General features: G+C 40.8%; 1 protein-coding gene across 1 annotated transcript in view; it reads left to right on the top strand.

The window, feature by feature from the left end:
- Nucleotides 1-21300, top strand: part of LOC149287527 (mitochondrial protein C2orf69-like) — a 30368-nt gene extending 9068 nt beyond the window's left edge. The window contains exon 2 of the mRNA XM_089492794.1: nucleotides 20494-21300. Within this exon, the coding sequence (XP_089348920.1) occupies nucleotides 20494-21300 (807 nt within the window). The remainder of the gene's footprint in view (nucleotides 1-20493) is intronic.
- Nucleotides 21301-25964: the final 4664 nt, after the last annotated feature.

The following is a 25964-nucleotide window of genomic DNA, read 5'->3' as shown; positions in this document are numbered from 1 at the left end:
CCCCTAAACTTCTTTTGGCTAGAGCAGCAAGGCCACTCTTCTCATTTTATTGAATTTCAAGGACTGTAAAGCAGAAGGGGCTGCCAAAAAAGCATTTGAAGATTCAGCGGCTATAGTCAAGGAAGGCATTGCTTTAGCATCTATGGCCAGGTCTGTTAGGATTTGGCTGCAACTACTGAAAATGATGTGGTTGGAGGAGCCAGAAAAGAGCATATTCTTCCTGATATTAAAGGACCAACTTTTTTGTCAGACTGTATGCCTGCAAGAACTTCTGCTTTATTAGTGGTGTCCACTGTACAGATGGGCTTTTGAGTCATTCTCCGGTCTTTGCAATCCCAAATGCTTCAGGGCCTTTGACATGGTTGTGGGTTTAAGATTTCTAAATCATTTGTATTTGTAAGTTCAAGTATGAGGCCATAAAATCCAATCAAGAAATTCTGTCCCCAGGAGAATCCCTAGCAACACTGGTTCTTCAAGATGTGTACTTGCTTGGCAGATAATGCCTCCAAATGTAGTTTGTGTGGAATTTCTTTTTGTGAGAAAAGATCTATTTGGAAATTGAATCACTCCTTGAAAGAACAACAGTTAACAAGCATTATACATAATCCATTCAGAGCCCCCAAAGATCAAGATACATCAATAAAGTTTCAATAGTTATATACCGTATTTGCTCGATTATAAGACGACCTCCCAAAATCTAAATATTAATTTAGGAAAAAAACAAAAAGCCTGAATATAAGACTACCCTATAGGAAAAAAAGTTTTACTAGTAAATATTAATTAATGTAAACTATTTTTTCATATTTAATACAAGCTATGATTGAGAAAAATATATATTTCCCCCCCCCAGTTATGCACATCTGCCCCCAGGCTTGCCACTCTGCCCCCAGAAATGCCTTATACCCCCCTATTTGCCACTCTGCCCCTTGATGTGCCTTTTAACCCCTCTATATGCCACTCTGCCTCCAGAAATGTCTTCTACCCTCCTATATGCCACTGTGCCCCATGATATGCCTTTTAACCCCCATATGCCCCTCTGCCCCATGATATGCCTTATACCCCTATATGCCACTCTGGGGTTAAAATGCATTTCTGGAGGTATATATATATATATATATATATATATATATATATAACTGCTAACAGCAATCACACTCCTATCAAGCCAAGGCAGCCAGTACATGCTGGAACCTGGGGATGATAGTAGTGTGATTACAGCCTCCCTATGCCATGCTACCACCACCACCCCCCTTACACATCCATGCTATCACACACACACACACTCATTCACAAACATTTAAATACTCATTCATTCCATTAATTACACATACTTCACACATTAATCACAAAAACCCTCCCCCACCCCCTTACCTGAACTGCAGATCTCCCACTCGCAGACTTCTGCAGGGGCCCGGCTGTGTGAGCAACTTCTCTGGCCCCACCCCCAAAGGAAGGAGGGGGGAGGCTGAGTTATGTGAGGACTGTGCTAGCTTCCTGTTCTCCTGCAGATTATCCTGCTGGAAGTAGCCATCAGACCATGGATACAATGTGGTCATAAAGGGATGGACGTGGTCAGCAACAATACTCAGGTAGGCTGTCGCGTTTAAACGATGCTCAATTGGTACTAAGGGGCCCAAAGTGTGCCAAGAAAAGGTCCCCCACACCATTACATCACCACCAGCCTGAACCGTTGATATAAGGCAGAATGGATCCATGCTTTCATGTTGTTTACACCAAATTCTGACCCTGCCATCTGAATGTCGCAACTAGAATCGAGACTCATCAGACCAGGCAACGTTCTTGCAGTCTTCCATTGCCCAATTTTGGTGAGCCTGTGCCAATTGTAGCCTCAGTTTCCTGTTCTTGGCTGACAGGAGTGGCACCCGTTGTGGTCTTCTGCTGCTGTAGACCATCTGATTCAAGGTTTGATGTGTGTTCAGAGATGATATTCTGCATATCTTGGTTGTAATGAGTGGTTATTTGAGTTACTGTTGCCTTTCTGTCATCTCGAATCAGTCTGCCCATTCTCTGACTTCTGACAATTTTCTTCCACACAACTGCCGCTCACTGGATATTTTGTCTTTTTCGGACCTTTCTCTGTAAACCCTAGAGATGGTTGTGTGTGTGAAAATCCCAGTAGATCAGCAGTTTCTGAAATATTTAGACCAGCCAGTCTAGCACCAACAACCAGGCTACGTTCAATGTCACTTAAATCCCCTTTCTTACCCATTCTGAAGCTGGGTTTGAACTTTAGCAAGTTATCTTGACCATGTCTACATACCTAAATGCATTGAATTGCTGCCATGTGATTGGCTGATTAGCCATTTGTGTTAACAAGCAATTGGACAGGTGTACCTAATAAAGTGGCCAGTGAGTATATATATCGTACACCACCTAGTTATGTGGTTTAAAAGATTTTAGTGTCAGCATTGAGAAGGTAGACACTGTCTTCTTATCTAAGACCATACCCAAAAAGAAGATTTAATGCTGTTCCATTATGTCAGAGACAGGATTTATTCTCCGGTCTTTGACATGGCTGTGGGTTTAAGATTCCTAAATTGTTTTTATTTGCAGGTTCGAGACCATAAAATCCAATTAAGAACAGTGGTTCTTCAAGATGTGTACCTTTTATTTGCCTATAAGCAATGAACAATGCAGGTAGCAGTTCCAAGAATTCAGCATTTTCAGTTTCAAGCACTACCTTATGGCTTTTAGCCTGCATCTTTTCAAAACCTATTTCAGACATTACAGCAATGTTATGGAAGAAAGGCATAATGATAATCCCTTTCCTAGACAAGCGGTTACTGGTAGCAACATCCGAGAATCTTCTGCGTTCTTATATTCACAGAACTATAGGACTCGGAGACTTGGGATGGATTTTAAATCTGAAAAACTCCCATCTCCAACCTTCTTAACACACTTCCGGAAAGCAAGCTCCAGAACCTCATAGACCTGTCTATAAAACAGTGAAGATACAGTCTCAGGCCGATTATTAAGCTTCCGAGATTGAGGACATCCGCAAGAGTGCTCTGGGCTCTTTTTCATATAAGACAGTTTCAAGCATTTATGCTGAAGATTAAGGATCTATGTCTGTGAAGATCTAGGCCAACAACCATACAGTGGTCGCCTACCTGCATTTGGGCAGAGTATCCTGTGTCAAACGTGACAGCCATTCATATCCAAGGCTTTCTTTTATCATCAGAAGGTCAGTCTGTCACTTTAGATGCCTTTACCGGAGTTGGTCTAGGCCAGGCTAAACCTATTGCATCAGGGATCCGTTCTACATCAAAACCCAGCCTATTTGAGATTGATGGCCTGGCTTAGGAATTTGCGGATCTAATTCTGTTCACTGTGGTGCTCAGTACAAAGCCTGTTACCAATCCCCACTATTCCAAAATCTGGAACATTTTCAGGTCCTGGTAGACAGTACTAATAAACATCTACAGTGCCCTCCACTAATATTGGCTCCATTGGTTTAACTTAATTATTGGGGGGGGTAAACATGTGTTGTGTTTGCAATTGTTTGATAATCATGAAGGCAGAGGTTTTCTGTATTTTTTTGAAGAAAAAGGTTAAACAATAAAGACAATATTTCACAGCTTCCTTTGTTCATATCTACCAAGGGTGCCGATATTAGTGGATGGCACTGTATCAAAGATGTTTTTCAGCCTCATATTAGATTTCCTACAGATGGGATTTTGAGGTCTTTCCCAGCAACTTTAAAAGGTACAAGTGGCAGCGCTGAGTGCTTTTCTCAATCCACAACTACTATTACATTATTAGGTAAGACATTTTCTAAAAGCAATATGTGGAGGCTTGTCAGCATCCTGGGATCTAACTATGGTTCTTTTCGAGCTAACTACAACACCAGTTGAACCTCTAGAAGAACTATATGTAAAATTCCTGATAAAGACTGCTTTGCAAATAACTCTCACTTCAGCTAGGAGAGTAGGAGAGTTGCCGGCACTTTCTGTTAAGGAGCTATGTTTTGAATGATTGTGTTCTTTGCCTACCTCTATAATACGTACCTAAAGTATATCTGAATTTACATCTTCTTCGGGAGATCTGTCTATCAGTCTTCTGTCCCTAGAAGGAATCCATCCTTCACTCTTTAGCTCTCTGCAGATGTCTGCAAATTTATATGAATAGGACAGCATCCAAACAGGACTGAGAAAGGGGCAGAAAGTGGCCAGAGCCACTTTTCCAAGTTCTATTATGTTGACTATTAAGGAAGCTAATGCAGAGACTGGAAAGGAACCTCCTCCCGGGTTACGTGCTACTAGGACTGTCTCAACGTTTTGGACAGATGCAGCTGGCATATCAGATTTGTAACGCAATCGTTTTGAAGAATCTGCACATAGTTTATTCAACACTATTGACACTATCGACTACTCTGCCTGAAAATTCCAAATTCAGCAAAAAAAGTGCTGCAATAAATTCTGTTTTTCTCCTCTAAATGCTACTGGGAATGACATGGAAGTAGGGCTGCAACAACTAATCGATGTAATCGATTTTATAGATTAGAAGAGGCAATACCCCTTGTTTTATAATCTGGCCTCAAATTGAGGTTGGATAATAACACTAAGATCCAGATTCCCCACAGCGCTGCAGGGGACCCGGATCCTCCTCTCTGACAGCCGGTGGGGCTGGGGGTATCTGTTGGATGCACACAGACATCCTCCGCTACTGTCCTCCACTTCCACCGGGGCTTCTATGATGAAGCACCAGCGTGACATGGCCTTCCAGTGCTAAACCATAGAAGCTCTGGCGGAAGTATCGGCCAGCGCAGCGGAGGTTGTCTGCATGCATTGCGCACCGTTTGCCGGCTGCCAGAGAGGAGGATCTGCCGCAGGGGACCCGGATCATTCTCTCATTCTTGATATGCCCCCCCAGACTTACTCCCCCCCCCGTGCTCCAGACTCCTTGGTGTCTAGTAGGGGCAGCCAGTGGGCATCTGTGATGTGAGCAGACATCCTCTGCTACTGCTGGCACTTGCACTGAGGCTTCTATGATCGAGCACCGGTGTCGCATGACCTTCCAGTGCTCAGTCATAGAAACTCCAGCAAAAGTGCCGGCCAGAAGCAGAGGTTGTCTACGCACATCACGCAGATGCTCATCAGCTTCAATTTACCCCATCAAATCATAATTCTTTTAAAACTAGGCACCCTATGGGCATTTATAATGCCAATATTTTAACTCTTGCCATGCGGGAATTTGAATGTGAAGATATAGCGTGAATTGTAGGACTTGCTAAAAAAAAAAAACGTCATTTACATGATGGCTCTTGTGGTTGCTCTTCGGAGCAATCACAAGGCTATCTGGGTAAGGGGGTTGTGTTGCTACATGCCTCAATACATGTCAGCAACACCGTTTATGCTTAGGAAGCGATTCCGATCGCTTCCTAAGCTGTTTTAGCCTGCCGCCTCTGTGATCTTTGATGATCGGTGCTGCGGCGGCCATTTTTCTTATGGGGAGGGCTTTCCTCCCCGGATCCACGATCAGCCTCCCTTGTGAGGCTTCCGTGGTTGCTGCAAAGCCGCCGATCGTGGCAGTCCGTACATGGTTTTGTCGTGATCACATTGCACGACTGTACATGTACGGGCTTTGTCGTTAAGGGGTTAAATAAATGAAAAATTTATTTTTTCGATTAATCGGATAAAAAAATAATCGGCCAACTAATCAGTTATGAAAATAATCGTTAGTTGTAGCCCTACATGGAAGCAAACTTCTGGTCCGAAAGAAAAGTTAAAGAAGTAAACAAAACAAAAAAAACAACTCAGGAACAATAGGTGCCCAAACACCTTGTGCTCCTCCTACTAGAAACATACATTAACATTAACCCCTTTTTACTCCAATCTGGAGTTTCAAATTAAGAAAAATAGTGTAGTATGTTAGGGAGCAATTGCCTCCTTTAAATTAAAAAAAATATATATATAAACTTCTCTCTACGTATCTACCGGCACACCTTGCTGATGTTTATAATGGATATCTGCAGGGGAAGGTCCCCCCGAGGGATTTCACGCCCTCCCGTATCATAGTCCTTCCCAAACCACACAGGGACCCTACTTTGCTCTCCTCCTATCGCCCTATTTCCCTCTTGAACCAAGATCTCAAAATATACACCAAGATTATGGCCTCTAGACTGCAACCTATTCTAATGGCACTCACTTCTCCTTCTCAGACCGGATTTGTTAAAGGGCGCCACTCTACTCAAAATATTAGGGGCCTTATCTCAGCTATTCTTACTGCTAAACTAACTAACAGCAAGGCCTCTATAATACTTAGTTGTGATGCTGATAAGGCGTTCGATAGAATTTCCTGGCCATACCTTGTTAGTTTTTTCAAATACCATCATTTCGGGTTGCCTTTTGTACAAATGTTTCGAGCGTTGTATCATTCCCCGGTGGCTCAGGTTGCGGTGAATAATATGAACTCCCGCTGGTTCTCCTTGGGTAGGGGTACTCGCCAAGGCTGTCCCCTGTCCCCTCTACTTTTTAATCTGGCGATTGAACCTCTAGTTCGTGCTATTGAGCGTTCCGCCGAGCTTGAGGGAATCAGGGTGGGTGTTGTCGAATTGAAGGTTGCCGCCTTTGCTGATGATCTTTTGTTATATCTCTCCAATCCCAAAGCGGCGATGCCTCATCTGCTTACCCTATTTGACCAATTTCATAAGGCCTCGGGATTCTTAATCAATAGGCTTAAGACTGAAGCGCTTCCCATTTTCCCGCAGGCTAAACGTGGCTGGGGGGGGGCGTTCCCTTTCAATTGGACTCGACTTCCCTCCTTGAAGTATCTAGGTCTTACCATCCCCATAAATCTGGCACATCTTTACAAACTAAATTTTTCCCCGTTGTTGCGTCAAATGGAAGACTCTTTTAAAACTTGGTCCAAATTTAATCTCTCCTTCTTAGGTAGATGTCACTTATACAAAATGGCCTTTTTCCCCAAACTACTGTACCCGATTCACATGTTGCCCATTACCTTGAAGAGGAAGGATGTCCAATATCATAATGCGCTGCTGCGTAAGTTTCTGTGGTGCAACAAAAAAGCTAGCATTTCGTTGGTGAAACTTCAGCAGCCGGCTCATAACGGGGGGGTGAATTTGCCGAACCTATTAGATTATGCTCTGGCCTCTAACTACCGCTTTGTGGCAGATTGGCTGAGTGGCAGGTCTAGGTTCACCAACGTGACCCTGGAGCAGCAACTCTTTCCTGCCATTTCTTTGGCCTCTCTCCTGCATCAGCCTAGAAGTACTTTACCTCCCGATGTGGTCGCTAATCCGTTGTTATATCATACAATGAAGGCCTGGGAGCGTGTTCGACGTCGCCTGGGCTTGGAGGTCCATTATTCCCGGTTCTTGCCCTTGGTTCGCAACCCGCAGTTCCAACACGGGAGGGAGGATGTTGTCTTTAGGAGACTCGCCCGGGTGGGCGGTCGGGTCGTTGGTGACTTCCTTGACCCGCGAGAGGGTAAACTGTTGACGTTCTCGCGGTTCCAAGCTAAATTCCCTACTGTTCGAAATCATCCTATTCACTACCTCCAGCTCAGTAACTATGTTAATGCGCTGCTTCCCCACCTCTCTGGGGCTAACTCCAACCACCCCTTAGACCGGATCACGATATCATCTGCCCCACTGCTCACTATGTCTACAATCTATAACCTGCTTCGCCCAATTATCGATTGGGAGACCCATACGGCGGGCATTGCCTCCTGGAAAACTGATTTTCCAAATCTGTGTCAAAAACAAGTTCTCCAGGCGTACTCCCGCAATTCCAAACTCTTGGTGTCTAGGGATTATGGTGAAATGTTCCTTAAAATCCTGCATAAAGCCTATGTCACCCCCAAACTCCGGTTCTTAATGGGTTTAGATGATCATTCCCGATGTCTGAAATGCCGCTCACCTGGGGCGGATCTTCTTCACGGCTTGTGGTCCTGCAGTTCTATTGTCCCGTTCTGGAATGCCCTACAGTTGTACATTACAGATACTCTGGGCATTCGTTTTGTAATTTCTGTTGAATGGGCAATTTTTGGTATGATCCCTGATCCTGTTCCTCCCTCTGCAGCAAGAGCTAAATCTCTCTTGCTCACTATCTCGGCAGTGGCCAAACGGGCAATATTGTCCCAATGGATTGCTCCTCAGCCACCTTTAATGCCTATGGTCCTGTCGCGATTACGCCTTCTGTTTCAGATGGATTGGCTTGAAGCCGTTCTCCATAAGGAAAGCAAGGTTAAATTTCTGTTTAACCGTTGGTCCCCATTTATCGCAACGCTGGATAGTGATACCAGGTTGTCGTTATACCAAACATTTAATACCACAGAATGGTACTGCCTTCAAGTCCTGAGAGGTACTCTCCCTGTCCCGGGCTTTTGATCTTAATGATGGGCGGGATGGTTGCGTGTTGTGACCTGTGGTTTTGCGTCTGTGGTTTTGTACCTTATGTTTGCCTTCATGAATGTCCTCCACTTATCCTTACTTTTGGTCTCCTGGATCTTTGTTTGTACTGTAAAAAAAAAATAAAAAAAAAAAAAATATATATATATGCATGTAGGGTATTCTACTCAGGGGATGTTGCTGATCAAGAATTTGGGTTTTTTTGTTTTGTTTTATCAGCAGTACCTAGTTTGTAGAAGAAATCCTACGTACAATGGCCCAAATATTAAATGACTATACTAAAAACTGTTACAAACAGAAGGCCCTATCTATCCTTGAAGAATAATGTATATCATTTTGAGTGGGTACACAGAAAAGGGCAAACATAGCTGAACAAAGCTATACCAAACATGGCAAACAAAGCTCTGGTTACTGGGTTCACTCAGGCCATGAAGAGGTTACGTTACTTTGACAAGATATCACTGGAGTAAACTCATCTGTTTCTGGTCATGTAAACCATTTACATCCAGATATTTAACAATCTTCTAGAATGATTTCCACTAAATTCTCAACAACTGACGTAAGACTTATTCATTTGGAGAGTCCTCCCTGCTAAGTAGAACTGTAATTTCCAACTTCCAGTCTTCTGGAACTACTCTTATCAACAGCAGCTTTTAAATAAGTCTACTGTGGGTTTTGCCAAGACACTCCCGAATTCTTTTTATTTTTTTTATTTCAAGTATAAACAAATACATACATAAATACAAGTATATTGTACAGTACATAACTACATAAATAACTAAATACATAGTACATACTCATTCATATTTGTATTGACCCTTATTTCCTCCATGTTTTACCATAGCTTAATTTCTATTATGTTTTAACTTATGGGGAATATGGCTTTCCAATTTATAAATTAATTTTAACTCTAATTCTCTCCAACATCTATCAACCATCCATATTTAATTTATTAGCCACTTAGGTATCATCTTAACTAATCTGAGTTGTCTCTCCTTTTTTATTTTTACTCTTTATGTTGCATGTGCATAGGTTGTCCACGGAGTCCATATATGCAAATATGTTTTATATTTACCTATACTTGCATAGTATCCAATTCCAATGTAAAATGGAAGAGGAATTCCCCTGATATTCTCCCTATTTTTTTCCAATTCCTCGCTATAACCAATTTACAGGCTAGTAATAATTGAATTATGAAATTTTTCTGAGTATAATTAAATTTGATCCACTAGGGGGCGCTTGTGTTTTTGGTCGGTTTTTCAATTTGAAACATAAAAAAAAGAAATAACTATGATAGTGTAGTATGTAAAGCTAGGTCTTTACGTAGAAAATGGTGTATATGCACTCACACTCTGAATGAGATGATCAGGCCTTGTATATAAACCCACCACGATCCGTATGTGGAGTATATATGGAGAAAAACAAAAATATAAAGAACACAATGGTGTTGTAACTTAACAGAGTTCTGGCACGCCAGAACAGATGTACACTTACAGTTAACAACATTGAAGTTTGGTTTCCTCAGTCCTTCCCTGTCACGTGCTTGTATGTGAAGGTTTGTATATGAACTGATCCACCACGAGTATGTATATATATATATATATATGTATGTATATATATATATATATATATATATATATATATGTATATATATATATATATATATATATATATATGTATATATATAAAACTTAGATTTATTCTGGGCACATGCCCGGTTCGATAAGATACACTTCAAATTTAATAAAAGCAGTATATCGGAACGAATAAAAATAAATTAATTAAATTTGATTTATCAACTTTATATCCACATTAGAGTTGCCGTGGTAGCCTTCTCCCAATGCCGGTCAAAATGACGAAAAGCTATTCCAAATGAGAGGCGCACCTACAAAAACACAGAAATAGAATTCATAGACCGCAAGTGGAAGGGTGTGTTTTTCACCCGATCATGATAATCTTTATTTGACAACAATAACCTTTACTTTTTCGTTTATCCACCGAACACCTACCTTCAACCACCGCCACGCGAGAGGGACGGACGGAGGAGGCTGTACCAGACGGAGGAGGCTAGACCGAGCAGATGAATGACGAACGACGCCAAGACAGGTACACGTACTGACGTCAGACGTATGGACGTCAGGGACCCAAGATGGCGCCCCCCCACACGGATAAAAAGACCAACGAAACAACACAGAATACTCCTGAGGAAGCCGCATTCTAGGCGAAACGCGTCGAGAGAGGACGGATAGAGCTCCCGTCCCCATACTTTGGACTTTGTTGTTTTATTTCACTTTCAATCAGTTTTTTATATTATTTTTAACGCGGTATAGGTATAGCCTATACACGTAGTGTATCTTATCGAACCGGGCATGTGCCCAGAATAAATCTAAGTTTTATATATATATATATATATATATATATATATATATACTCGTGGTGGATCAGTTCATATACAAACCTTCACATACAAGCACGTGACCGGGAAGGACTGAGGAAACCAAACTTCTATGCGCCTGACACATCAGTTGTTAACTGTAAGTGTACATCTGTTGTGGCGTGCCAGAACTCTGTTAAGTTACAACACCATTGTGTTCTTTATATTTTTGTTTTTCTCCATATATACTCCACATACGGATCGTGGTGGGTTTATATACAAGGCCTGATCATCTCATTCAGTGTGTGAGTGCATATACACGATTTTCTACGTAAAGACCTAGCTTTACATACTACACTATCATAGTTATTTCTTTTTTTTATTTTTCAAATTGAAAAACCGACCAAAAACACAAGTGCCCCCTAGTGGATCAAAATTATCTTTCTAACACCGGGAGAGTGTTATTACAGGTTTGCAGCTGTGTATCCGGTTTAAAAAGAGAAAGGAAAGTATCTTTTTTATTCTTTCTTGTACGCATTTTTGACACTGGTTTTTCACAATTCTTTTGTTCTTATAATTACATTAGGAAAGCCCTATATAAAAAATGAATAGTTCGGGAGTTGGGTCAATCTTGCATTTTAATACTTTATTACCTTAAAAAGTGTAGCTAATATTCTCCCCATCTCTTCACACTCCTACCACATATGGTAAATTGTACCCTCTTCTTTTTCACATGTCCAACACTGTCTGGGTTCTTATCATATTGTAAGATCTGTACCAGAGTTCTGTACCATCTTTGGATAATTTTATAATATAATTCATGCATACCCAGATAGTGTGAGAATTTCTTAATTTGATTATATGCTTGTAACCAATCTTCTTTTAAGTATATTTCACCAGTATATTTTTCCCATTTTTCTTTATTAGTTAAAGGGTCATCTATTTTCAAATTTTCCTTTACTAATCTTACCCGATAAATTAGTCTCGATTTATAGTGTTTATTAAGGAGCTCCTCAAATATTGAAGATCTTGTGACTCCCGCTAATTGGAGAAAATGTTTGATTCTTAAATAACTATATTTAGTGTGTGTATATGTGTGTATATATATATATACCGTATTTGCCCGAATAGAGGCCGCACTTGCGGCCTCTATTCGGGGTCTAGCGCCCGACGCCCGGGACATGCAGTTAGGATTAGGCTACAGATCCCCCACAGCGGTGCAGGGGACCTGCATCCTACTCTCCTATACGCTGAGACAGCCTCTCCTGCCAGCACTTCCCATGGGGGGTTTGCCGGCACGTGAGGTTGTTTAAGCGCATCGTGCAGACGTTCATCGGCAGTGGCGATGCGCGTAAACCACCTCCGCTGCCGGCACGTCTGCACGATGTGCTTTAACAATCTCCCTTGCCGGGAATTCCCACGGGGGGAGTCCCGGCAAGGGAGATTTTTAAAGTGCATCGTGCGGACGTGCCGGCAGCGGAGGTTGTTTATGCTCGCATCGCCGCAGCCGGTGAACGTCCGCGCAAACAATCTTCCTTGCCGATACTTCCCACGACGGAAGTGCCGGCACCGGAAGTTGAATACGTGTTATGCGTAGCCGGCCCCGCAAGACCCCGTGGAGTCTGCACCGGTAAGCCTGGTGTGGGGGGACAGAGTGGCAGCATATCTCGGGGGGGCACATCTTCGGGACAGAGTGGCAGCATACTCGGGGGGGGGGTAGAAACTTTTTTCTTTAAAAAAAAGCACCTAACTTTTAGGGTGCGGCCTATATCCGAGCCAATACGGTGTGTGTATGTATATATAATATATATATATATATATATATATATATATATATATATATATATATATATATATATATTCATAAAGTTGGTCTTAATATGGACCTAAGTCCATCAAGTTCAACCCTTCTACCCAACCTTCCTATTCTTGATACAAAAGAAGGCAAAAAAAAACCAATTAAAGCTAATTCGAATTCAGCCATCAGGGGAAAAAAATCCTTCTTGACTCCAAGAGGTAATCGGATTTCTCCTTGGATCAAGAAGGTTTAAAATATTAATGTTGTTCTATTTATAGCCCTGTATGTCATGCCTTTCTAAAAAAAAATATCCAGACCCCTTTTGAAGGCATCTAATATATTTGATAACACCACCTCCCTTGGCAGTGATTTCCATACCTTTTATTGTACTCACTGTAAAGAATCCCTTCCTGTTGTTGTTGTCTATGAAATCTCCACTCCTCTTGTTCTTTGTATCTCCTGTTAACAGGCCACTGAAGAGTTCATTATATTGGCCCTGCATATATTTATATAATGTTATCATATCCCCTCTGAGACGCCGTTTTTCTAGCATATATAATTTTTATTTTTTTAGTCTCTCTTCATAACTAGTATCACCCATTCCCCTTATTAATTTTGTAGCTCTCCTTTGCACCTTTTCTAGTTCCATAATGTCTTTTTTAAGGACCAGTGCCCAGAATTGAACTGCGTATTCAAGGTGAGGTCTTACCATTGACCTGTAAAGAGGGAAGATAATATCCTCCTCCCTTGAATTAATACCTCTTTTTATGCATGCCAAATGCCTTATTGGCACTCGCAGCTGCTTGCTGGCATTACGCACTGTTGTCAAGTCTGTTGGCAATCATTATTCCTAAGTCCTTCTCATTGGTAGTTTTCTCCAAGGATATTCAATTTAAAGAATAGGTTGCTTTTTTATTCTTTTTACCATAATGCATAACTTTGCAGTTCTCTATATTCAACCTCATCTGCCACTTGCACGCCCAGTCCCCAACTCTATCTAAATCCTCCTGCAAAGAAGAAACATCAAGATTAGTCTGCATTACCCTGCCTAACTATGTATTTTAGTGATTGGTAAATCCCATTTCTCTTTTCATAAGGTCCATGATAAAAATGTTTCTGGTTCGTTTAAGTCTGATATGTAATTTATATTTGTTTGTTTCCATTTGCTTAGGTCTATATCCCTTATATCAATTATCAATACTTCAATTGGTGTTGAACGAAGGACACTAATTTTATACTCCTCTTCAACTCTTCTCTTCTCTTCTAGTGTCTTTATTATATCTTTAATAAAATGTCACTTTTTACAAATTTAGTTGTTTCATAATTTATCCAAATAATATTGTATGGTTGTGAGAGATTTATAGCCTCCTTTTCAATATCAAACCATGAGGTGTTATCATTCTTTTTTCAGAAAAAAAAAAAAAAAAGTTTATTCATGTAATAATAAAAAAAATCATTAAAATAATAATATAAATAATAAAAAAAATAATAATGTGACATAATTGTGACATCACTGGCATGTTCAGGAGGTCCCTAAGAGGACCTCTAACCATTTTTGTGTAAAAAAAAAAATAAAAAAAATATATATATATATATATAATTCAAAACAAAATAAATGTAAAAAAAATATATAAAAAAGATAATCATAAAAAATTAAAAACCTTACATCCCATTGCCCTAGCATAACATCTAGCTATCATCAAACTATGGTATCAAAAGAAAGCTCTATCTCTCCTTGAAAAAACAATATATAGTTAACATGGGTACACTATTCACAGGAAAGGAGAATAATCGCTAAACCGACATACCCCAAAAATTGCTCTGGGACTTGAGGTACCAAAAATAATAGTTAATATAGTATAATTATCTCTAACCGTTTCTTTAAGATTGTATTTTATTTTTATACCTAAATAATCGAGAGTGTTGTTACTCCAGTCCACATTTATATATGATCTCATTATCTTTGCTTGTTCTTCCGTTTGATGAATTGATATAATCTGAGATTTAATATTTAATTTATAGTTTGAGAGTTAACTGTATTCTTTAATCTTATCCAACACATATTTTATTGATTTTTCTGGTTGTGGCAGTGTCAAGATAACATCATCTGCAAAAAGTGATCTTATTTTCATTATGTCTTGTTTTAATTCCTGATATCTCAACTGTATTTCTTATCGATTAGGGTTTGGAGTGACTTGATAAAGGGAGGACTCCCGAAAGCTTGTCTATTACCGTATTTGCTCGATTATAAGACCCCCCCCCCAAATCTAAATATTAATTTAGGAAAAAAAGAAAGCCTGATTTATAAGACGACCCTATAGGAAAAAAGTTTTACTAGTGTATTCATGTAAACAACTTTTTCATATTTAATAAAAGCTATATGTAACGGGTTCACCAAGAAAGCTGTAGTAACTCCTAGAGATCACCTAGTATGCTCCTGTTGTTCCCCGGAATAACTTCCAGCACCAGCCAGTATGCGCACCTTGGAACCCTGCTATGTGTACCCAATAAGTAGACACAACTACCTTGAATTGAGTACAGCAGGAATGAACAGTTTGTTGTTGTAAAACATAGACTCATATATCCACAGAACTCCATTAACCCCTTAACGACAATCCACGTATATGTACGGGGTTGCCGTGCAACGTGTTAACGACAATGCCCTTACATGTACGGGCTGCCGCTAAATAGCTGCATCGCCGCGATCCGATTCAGGTCTGGGGAACGGGCGAGCCAGTCCATAGCATCAATGCCTTCCTCTTGCAGGAACTGCTGACACACTCCAGCCACATGAGGTCTAGCATTGTCTTGCGTTAGAAGGAACCCAGGGCCAACCGCACCAGCATATGGTCTCACAAGGGGTCTAAGGATCTCATCTCGGTACCTAATGGCAGTCAGGCTACCTCTGGCAAGCACATGTTACTGACCCATCGCCAAACCAGTCATGCTGGAGGATGTTGCAGGCAGCAGAACGTTCTCCATGGCGCTTCCAGACTCTGTCACGTCTGTCACATGTGCTCAGTGTGAACCTGCTTTTATCTGTGAAGAGCACAGGGCACAAGTGGCGAATATGCCAATCCTGGTGTTCTCTGGCCAATTTCCAACATTCTGCACGATGTTGGGCTGTAAGCACAACCCCCACCTGTGGACGTCGGGCCCTCATACCACCCTCATGTCCATTTGAGTGGACACATGCACATTTGTGGCCTGCTGGAGGTCATTTCACAGATGTGTGATTGACTTCGAGTTACATTGTGTCGAGTTACACAAGTGTTCCCTTTATTATTTTGAGCAGTGTGTGTGTGTGTGTATGTGTGTGTATATATATATATATATATATATATATATACTGCTAACAGCAATCACACTCCTATCAAGCCCAGGCAGCCAGTATATGCTACAACCTGGGGATGATAGGAGTGTCATTACAGCCTCCCTATGCCATGCTGCCCCCCCCTTACACATGCTATCACACACACACACTCATTCTCAAACATTTAAATACTCATTCATTCCACACATACTTGCTCATAAACCCCCCCCACCCCTTACCTGAACTGCAGATCTCTCACTCGCAGACTTCTGCAGGGGCTCGGCTGCTTCCCCTGCAAATTCTCTTGTCCCGCCCCAGAGGAAGAAGGAGGGGGGCAGAGTCATGTGACGACTCTGCTGGTTTCCTGTTCTCCTGCTGCTAGTACAAGAGACACTGCTCATGACCAAAGCACCAGTAAGCAGCCTGGCCCCAGCGGACATTTTTTTTCAGCTGTTTGAGGTCTGATTAGAAGACGACCTCGATTAGAAGACAAGGGATATTTTTCAGAGCATTTTTTTCAGAGCTAGTCTTATAATCGAGCAAATGTGGTATTTTAAATACTGTTAGTCCAATAAAAAAGGTATTACAAGATTCTGCAACATTCTGGTTTGGTTTTTTTTGCATACTTATCGATTGGGCTAATGGCTCAATCGATAAGACATACAAGAGAGGGGCTGGAGGACAACCTTGTCTTATTCCGTTCTTTGTGTGTCCCAAAGTAAAACTACTTCCTCTGTAGACACACCTGTCATTCTATTGCTCTTTGATAACTGGGGTCCCTTGCCTTCACCTTCCTCTGTAAAAACATAATAGAAACATTTAAGCAGTCGGTTAGATCTTTATCTTCATTTATATATTGCCCTTCATTTGTCTAATGCAGGAGTGTCAAAGTTTTTTCTGCAGTGGGCCACTTCATCAGAAATGTATGTGTGCGTGGGCCGCACTCATTTTTCACTGAGAGAAAATATGGCCTTTTAGCTTTATAATGCATATTAATACAGGGTTAATTTGTCGATGATGAAAAAGGCAGTGGAAAAGTTTTTTTTTAATCAACTTTTATATCTTACATAGTTACATTGTTATATAGGCTGAAAAAAGAAATCAAGTTCAGCCTTTCTATGAATACTTAATTACTTAATTACTCCTGCATTGTCCACGTCAACACTCTGTGTTAACGAGAAAATCAGTGACGTGATGTCAGCTAGTCCTTTTGAGGCAGGGCTGAAATGCAACGGAAATGTTTTTTTGGAAATAAGTTCATTTTTATCGCAAAGAGGGACTTTGCAATTGATTGAAATTCATCTGATCACTCTTTATAACATTCTGGAGTGTATGCAAATTGCCATCATCTAAACTGAGGGAGCAGACTGTGAAAATTAGTAATTGTGTCTTTCTCAAAACTTTTGGCCACAACTGTACATACATCATCTCTGTTAAAAAGAAGTGTATCAACTCTCCAATATACGTAATGCAATTAGATTGATGAAGAGACATTTTAAGAAATACCTACAAACCTAGGTAAGGAAGGCTGCAGTTTGGAAAAAGAAGTGACTTCAATGTGTGTCATCTGGTATGTGCACAAAATGTGAAAAGGTTGAGGTAAAACCTGAAAATATTTGTAACTGAAATAATTACATTAATGGATGTCTTTGAAATCTGTAGGCAATGTGCTTTTATCTTATATATAGTTTACGCAAAATCATGAGGTTGCTTGTTCAGCTGTAGAACAGTTGAAGCCACTTTGCACTCATGGTTTTGGGTTCCCTCATGACTAACGTTGACACACCACACATGCGGTCTCTGTGCTTTTTTTTTTTTTTTTTTTTAACTGGTAGCCTAGTGTGCAGCATTCATCTTCAAATATGCCTAGAACATGGGGAAAAAGGATTTGTGGTTGCTTTGGGCCACATAAAAAGGTAAGTGGGGAGACTTTTAAATCTTTCATACGATATAATGTTTGTGGGGTGTCACGATCACGATTTGCAGATTTTTGGTTTCATCCATAATTTTTTTGGCTTGAAACCACTTTTCGGCTTGTGATTTGGGCGCATGTTGTGCTACCAATGAAAGGCTGACAACTGGGGCGGGGAACTTCCCAGAGTAAATGTAACAACCTCTGCCACTCAACAAGTTAATCTACCAAGTGGGTGGAGCTTTTAAGATAATAATTCTGTTACTATTATTTTCAGTTTGTAATTTATATGGAAATGGTAGGGGAAAACAATTACTTTTTTACCACTATCATGTGATCAGATGCACTGTGTTCCTTAAACTATTAAAAATAGTTTTCCCTAGTTAATGTAAGTTGAAGTATAACAAAGCTATGAAAGTCTACCAGGTGGAAAAATTTGCATTGACACCCCCCACACACACACACACTCTAAGGCAGGGGTGTCAAACGTGCGGCGCTGCTTTGAACTTCACGTCCGGGCCGCCCGGTGGCAGCAGTGCCTCAGCTCTTCGTCCCGCCCCTTTTAAGATCAAGGGGGCGGACTCACAGAAAAATTCCTCCTGACAGGGAGAGGATTGTCACGGGGCAGCAGGGAAAACCCCCCAAAAAGTTAAGTATTATCAAACAAATAGGGGTTATAGGAAAGTAGACACATATTCAAGGGGGGGGGGGGATTCCCTTGAGACAAAAATTAAATACAAAAGGGGGTGGCTGGGGTGTGGCATTACAAAATAAATAGGGGGTGGCTGGGGGTTATACACATGGCAGTGGGGGCATCAATAGGCAGTGGTTGGGCATCACATTAGCCAATACAAAAAGGGTGGGTGCATCAATACACAAGGGAGGGGATTGGCTGGGACATCACATAAATCAATATACAAGGCTGTGGGGGCATAACTGCACAAAGGGGGGGCAATACACAAGGTTGTGGGGGGACACAATCAATACTAAAGGGGGCCGGGCTGGGGCATCAATACACAAGGGGGCAAAAAATACAAAAGTGGCAGTTAATGACAAAGCAGTGTAGAAAATATTTTTTTTTAATGCTTCAGTGTGGCAGAGCCTGTCCTGGTGTGTGTGTGTGTGTGTCTGTGTTTAAGTGTCCGTGTGGCAGAGCCTGTCTTGGTGTGTGGGTGTCGGTGTGGCAGAGCCTGTCTTGGTGTGTGTTTGGGTGTCAGTGTGGCAGAGCCTGTCTTGATGTGTGTGTTTGGGGGCCGGTATGGCAGAGCCTGTCCTGGTGTGTGTGTTAGGGGGTCGGTGTGGCAGAGCCTGTCCTGGTGTGTGTGTGTTTGAGGGTTGGCGTGGCAGGGCCTGTCCTGGTGTGTGTATGTGTGTGTTTGGGGGTCGGTGTGGCAGGGCCTGTCCTGGTGTGTGTGTGTTTGGGGGTTGGTGTGGCAGAGCCTGTCCTGTGTGTGTGTATGGGGTTGGTGTGGCAGAGCCTGTCCTGGTGTGTGTGTGTGTATGGGGGTCGGTGTGGCAGAGCCTGTCCTTGTGTGTGTGTATGTATGGGGGTTGGTGTGGCAGGGCCTGTCCTGGTGTGTGTGTGTGTGTGTGTATGGGGGTCGGTGTGGCAGAGCCTGTCCTGGTGTGTGTGTGTATGGGGGTCGGTGTGGCAGAGCCTCTCCTGGTGTGTGTATGTATGGGGGTCGGTGTGGCAGAGCCTGTCCTGGTGTGTGTGTGTGTGTATGGGGGTCGGTGTGGCAGGGCCTGTCCTGGTGTGTGTGTGTGTATGGGGGTCGGTGTGGCAGGGCCTGTCCTGGTGTGTGTGTGTGTATGGGGGTCGGTGTGGCAGAGACTGTCCTGGTGTGTGTGTATGTATGGTGGTCAGTGTGGCGGAGCCTGTCCTGGTGTGTGTGTTTGGGTGTCGGCGTGACAGCGCCTGTCCTGGTGTGTGTGTCTTAATCCGGCCCTGCCTCCAGTGTGCGTCAGCCATCTTAAATCCAGTGTGCTCCAGCCTTGTGCAGTTTTTAAACTTTTTTTCATTGATTTGTGGACTGACTTTGTTTTACTGTTTAAGTAATTTAGTGTTGATAGAATGACATATAAAAGTTCATCAAAAAAACTTTTCCAATGCTTTTTTAATTATCGCCAAATTAACCCTGTATTAATATGCATTATAAAGCTAAAAGGCCATATTTTCTCTCAGTGAAAAATGAGTGCGGCCCACGCACACTGCAGTGGCTCACTGCAGAAAAAACTTGGACACCCCTGCTCTAAAGAATAAGGAAATAATACTTGAGATGGCACTGTACAATACTATAGATCCCAAAAAGTGTTAGTATCTGACACCATTGAAGACCAGAGAGGGGGGATACACATGTTCATATTTTATTTTTTAATGTTTAATTCAGTAATGCAAACTTTATTAGGATGTGCTCTTAATTTAATTTTACATGCACAAACACTTTAATCTCTTATTCAAAGCAGTCCTTTCATTTGTAGATTGGATTATGGATTGATATTTTGCTGAATTATAGTGCATTATTCTGTCATGAAATGATCATAAGTACAATAGAAATAGGCACTCTACCTTTTAGTAATTGCTAAATTATTCAAGATAGTATAAGGATTACTTTAGTAATTGGTGAATTATTCAAGATAGTATTTGCACAATTGGTAAACAAAACTACCCATGGTTTTGGGTGGGGTTTTCTTTCTATTACAGAATTACAGGGATGTCATGGCAGCTCATTCAGAGAATTTCCGCTGGATGCACTGGAGCTTTGAAGATGTTGCTGCACTTTTGTCTAAGCGGTTTACCACCTACAACATCTGGATTGTGAAGTCCTCCCGTATGCATCTGCACAAGTTCAGCTGTTATGACAACTTTGTAGAGAGCAACATGTTTGGAGCACCAACACACTCTGGAGAAGTGGTAGCTTTCAAACAATTATTTTCATTGCTAGTGAATGCATTTCCAGTGGCACAAAATGTTCTACGGTCTCAGAATAACAAGTATGTTAACAGAGGCTATAACCTTTCTGTGTATGATACAAGTGGCTGTCCTGTTGAAACAAAATGTGGAACATGTCAGGAGGTCTCTGCAATTCATTTTGGTTTGCCATCTGTAAAAGATTCCTTATCACTTACTCTGGTTGGTTTCAGCAAAGGCTGTGTGGTCTTAAATCAGTTGCTCCATGAACTTGAACAAGCCAAAAAAGACAAAGATATCAGTTCTTTTATAGAAAATATAGAAGCTATGTATTGGCTAGATGGTGGACACTCTGGGGGATCTGAGACGTGGATTACCCATCCAGATATTTTGAAAGTTTTTGCTGAAACAGGCATTGATGTACACACCCATGTCACACCGTACCAGGTGAGTGATTCAATGCGATCTTGGATTGGGCAGGAGCAAAAGAAATTTGTACAGATTTTAAAAGAAAATAGTGTAATGGTTGATAATCGGCTACATTTTATGTATGAAATGCCTTCTCTGGACAATCATTTCAGAGTTCATGAAGTATTCTGAAGCTGTTTGGAGCAACAATGGCCATTAATAAGTGACAGATTTATATGCAGTGGTATCAAAGATCAATGGGCTTCATTAATGTGGAAAGAAAATAAATTGCTGCAAGCACCATTCATTGTAAATGTAAATTTCAGCAGGAAAAACGCTTGATCATTAAAAAAGTAATGAAGCTATGATTCTCCCTACCAAATACATTCTTCTAATTGCTTTGTATCGCTAAGACTGTTGGAACATCTTCTCAATGAAGAGTTAAACGTACCAACTTCCAGTCTTTGTGCAGGTCTGGATCTGTTAATTCCTTTAGTGCTTTTGAAAATATAATTCTTTATGGGTCACTGTGGTCATGTGTTTTTTTGTATATATTATATGTGAAGAAACAGATCTTTAAATGAACAGTTTAGTTTTTGTTTTGTAATGCATTTTTGGTAGGCATTTTGTATGTACTCCAATGCATTATATTGCTTGCAATTTGGATTGTGCATCTTTTATTAATTAGAAAATGAGACGTCAGGAAATAGGACAATCTTCTGACTGCTTTTACTAAAGCCAGTAATCATTAATATGTAAACCACTTGCACATATTTACAAGCACTCCCATTTAAGTAACTGACACAGCAACCAAGTCTGTGTCAATGAAACATCATTGTTGTCCTAGCATAGATGTGATTGGCTGCTTCTGCTATTGACTAAAATCTGATCTTTGCTAAGCATACTGGGTTAATAGCCATTCTCTAATTATAGGCAGCTGGGTGACGGGGGTGTTAAATGAAAATTTCCAACTCCAGTAGCTAAAGAATGTCTCCAATGACGTACATGCAGTAAATTGACTCCCTCATGCATTTAATGTAAAAATAGAGGTCTAGGTCTACTTTTAGTAGGAAATTACTTAAATGAATGCTATATGTTGGAAAAGAATTACATGTGACCTAGCATGCAAATCTTTCCTTGCCATGCTAAAATGTAAGATACTTGAAATTTCACATAGTGGGGATAATCTGTGTCGCTGTTGACACAGTACTCTTAAACAATTCAGAGCAAAAGGCTACTGCACGACAACTGGAAATAAGAGTTAAAAATATTTGCTCGGTTTTCCTTCCATGCTTGCAGCTTTGAAATAAGTTTAAAAGCATTGTAAATCCCTGCTTGTAGTTCGTTTACATACGAAAACTGTAAGAATTGAAATATATATGGATAGCTGTCAACATTTGAAAAAACTTCCAAGGACACTTTGCAGCACAGCTATCAATTACTCACCTTAGCTTCACCTAGTTATGGCGAATAAATCACCCACTAACACTACCATACATCCTTGGTATGTAGTAGGGCTGCAACAACTAATCGATAAAATCGATAATAATCGATAATGAATATCGTTGCCAACGAATTTAATTATCTATTTGTTGAATCGATTTCAAGATGAGGGGTTTTCAGAGCAAATGCTCTGAAAAATACCCCTCTTTTTATAATCTGGTTCATTCAATTTCACTTACAGCAGCTACTACTTCACAGTCCCTCCCTGCAGTCACACTGACAATTGGCCCCGCCCCTTTCCTTATAGCGTCCACACTGCTCAGCAACTCATCTAACAGTAATTATAAAATTAATATTTTGGCTGCTGAAAGTTAGGGGAGGTGGGGGTTAATATAGAGGCAGTTATGGTTAATGGGGTTGTTAGGGTTAATTTAGGGGCAGTTATGGTTAATGGGGTCTTTAGGGTTAATTTAGGGGCAGTTATGGTTAATTGGATCTTAAGGGTTAATTTAAGGGACAGATATGGTTAATTTAGGGGCAGTTATAGTTAATGGGAACATTAGGGTTAATTTAGGGGCAGTTATGGTTAATAGGGTCTTTAAGGTTAATTTAATGCTGAGGACTGAGAGTTAATTAATTTAATAAGGTTAACTTAAGGTGCAGTTAGAGGTAAAGGGGTGCAAACTAAAGGGAATCTAAATCCCGGGGACAGTGAAGATTAATCCTGTATTTATTTATAAAAGTGTTGTGTCAGTGTGCTGTGAACGAGTCTGTGAACCTGTGAGTGCACTATGGCATATCAGGGGGGGTATGTGGCATATCTGGGGGTATATGGCATATCAGGGGGTATAAGGCATATAGGGCATATAAGGCTTATCTGGGGATGATGGAGTGGCATATGTTTGGGCACAGTGGCATATCTGGGGGTATAAGGCATATAGGATATATAAGGCATATGTGGGGGGAGCGGAGTGGCATATCTGGGAGGCAGTGTGGCAAGCCTGGGCTCAAATGTGCATAACTGGGGGGGGGCAGGTTGGGAAATAAAAACAAGAAATGCACTTTTATCAAAGTTTTTTATTCTGCTGTTTGTTTTTAACATCCTGTTTGTTTATTAAATTATTTTAAATAAATGAAAAATTTACATTCATTTTTTTATCCGATTAATCGACACAATAATCGGCCAACTAAACGATTATGATAATAATTGTCAGTTGCAGCCCTAGTATGTAGTAGATACATTTGCAGCACAGCATCTCAAAGGACACTATATATAATTTATTTGATTTAAAACAATTCTTAACAGTATACCTGGGTTAAACATGTTACATGTTCTAGTGATAGACTGTCAAAACACACACATACATACACAAGCACATTCACACTTGCACAAATATGCTAGCTCACACTTACAGCCACATGCTTACTGGCACAAAGACACATTTACCCTAACATACACTTTAAAAATACAAACACACTCACTCTCTCTCTATATATTTCTTTATCCCTATCTACCCCTTTCAACCCATCTCTCTTCTTTCTTATAATCTCATTATCTCTCCCCTTTCTCACTATCATCTACCCCCTTTCTCCCTCTATTTTCTCCTTTTTTAATCCTTTTGAGGGAGCGCAAGGTGTGTTTCCTGAAACCCCTGGTTCAATCCTCCCTTGCAGTGTGCATGTCTTCAGTGCTGAGCTCTGGGATGTGACGACATATCCTGGTGCTCGACCCTATTGTTCGATACCAATCTCTGACACAAAGGTCATTAGAGCATTGAAGAGAAGTCTGAAGGCACAGAACTCATGCTTCCTTAATGTTGGCCTGGTTAGAAAGAGATCCGTGATCTCCCCAAACGGCTCTGCTCCTCGGGTAGTAGGAGCTGCCCTTGTTGTGGAGCACCAGGGCAGCTGTCTGGGCCACCAGGTACTAAGATCGGCTCTTGTAACTGATGTCTGAGCCGATGGGAGGTGAGCATTTTTCGATGTTGACATTTGGTGATCCTGTGTCCATACCCTATCTGGGACATCTTTGAACATGGTCAATTCAATTTACCCAATGAAATACATATATTTTTGAAAACTAGACAGGATATCCCAAATGCTGAGATACCACCAACCTTTGTCAAAGTTTGTGGTAATAGTTTATTCAGGTAAGTAGTTCTGGGTATATTTCACTGCCAAACACCCCAATATGTGTTCAGCAGCTTCCCTTGAGTACAACTCATGTATATGGTTGTTTGGGACACAGTTGGGAGATTCATATTTTTTTTAATTTTAACATCTGTTTGTGTTTGTGCCTATAACCTATTGTGTGTCGTATTTTGAAATCAGCCAATTCAATTTACCCCATCAAACCATATATTTTGGGAAAACTAGGCATCCCGGGTTGTTTAAAATGCTGGTATTTTAACTATTTTCATGCCAGGATTTTTAGGATATGTTAAGCACTTGGTCAAAAAATATTTTTTTTACATTTCTTTGACACTTTTTGGACATATTTTCTTGAACTGGATGATTTTCTAAGACCTGTTGCAATAAGGTGGTCATCTACCTTACCCGGGTTGCTATGTACAACAGACCTATTCTAAAACGATGTAGTGTACAATAAAGGCATTAGGAAGGACTTGAGGCACCACTATCCTTCCAGTCCCTTTCTGCCAGGACTCTGCATTGTTGATTGCTCCATGGTCTACCATACCACGGTAGATAAGATTTTTTATATATGTTTCTTAGATTTATTTTTTATGTGCTGTTAGGGTGAGCCAGAAGGGGAATTGGGAGGTGTTTTCATTTGGCACAAATCCAAATGCTTTTACCCTGAAAATTCCAAGAAAAACATAAAAAAACACCTGTGCATGTGTGGATATTTCCATGATCTGGAGATGCAGCTGAACCATTTTTGGTTGGATTTCTCTACCATAACACATAACTTGTGCCAAAAATTCTAAGCAACACAGAAGTGTTTGTGAAAAATGCAGGAAAGTATTGCTACAGTTGACTTACATAGTGATTGATGGCCAAATAGCTGCATAAAATATGGCCAAATACTTATGTGTTGTATGCTTTACAAAAAAATATATTTTTGTAGGAACATGTTCTCCTGGGGGACTGCTAAGTTGCTTCAGAGATGGCATAGGCCTGGTAGGTTTGTATTCTATCTCTCTGTTTGTGCATGGGAAGCGGTGTACTGCATTTTGTCTGCAGTAGGTGAGAGCTTTTTTGTCTCAAAATTCATTTTATCTTTTATTTTTTTTTTTCTGCAGGATGACAACTGGAATTCTGAACTTCCTATTCAAGAGGATACTCCTAGAAAAGCCACCTCTAAGTCTAAACATTAAGCATGTTCCTCCTGCAAAGAGACCCTTAGGGATCTCTCCCAGAAGCTTTATTCATCATGCTCAAGACCCAGCAGG

The sequence above is a fragment of the Sceloporus occidentalis genome, unplaced genomic scaffold (assembly GCF_023333645.1).
Source record: "Sceloporus occidentalis isolate IW3139 unplaced genomic scaffold, rSceOcc1.0.p SCAF_59, whole genome shotgun sequence".
In the NCBI taxonomy this organism is placed as follows: Eukaryota; Metazoa; Chordata; class Lepidosauria; order Squamata; family Phrynosomatidae; genus Sceloporus; species Sceloporus occidentalis.
This window is presented reverse-complemented; position numbering and strand designations above follow the sequence as displayed.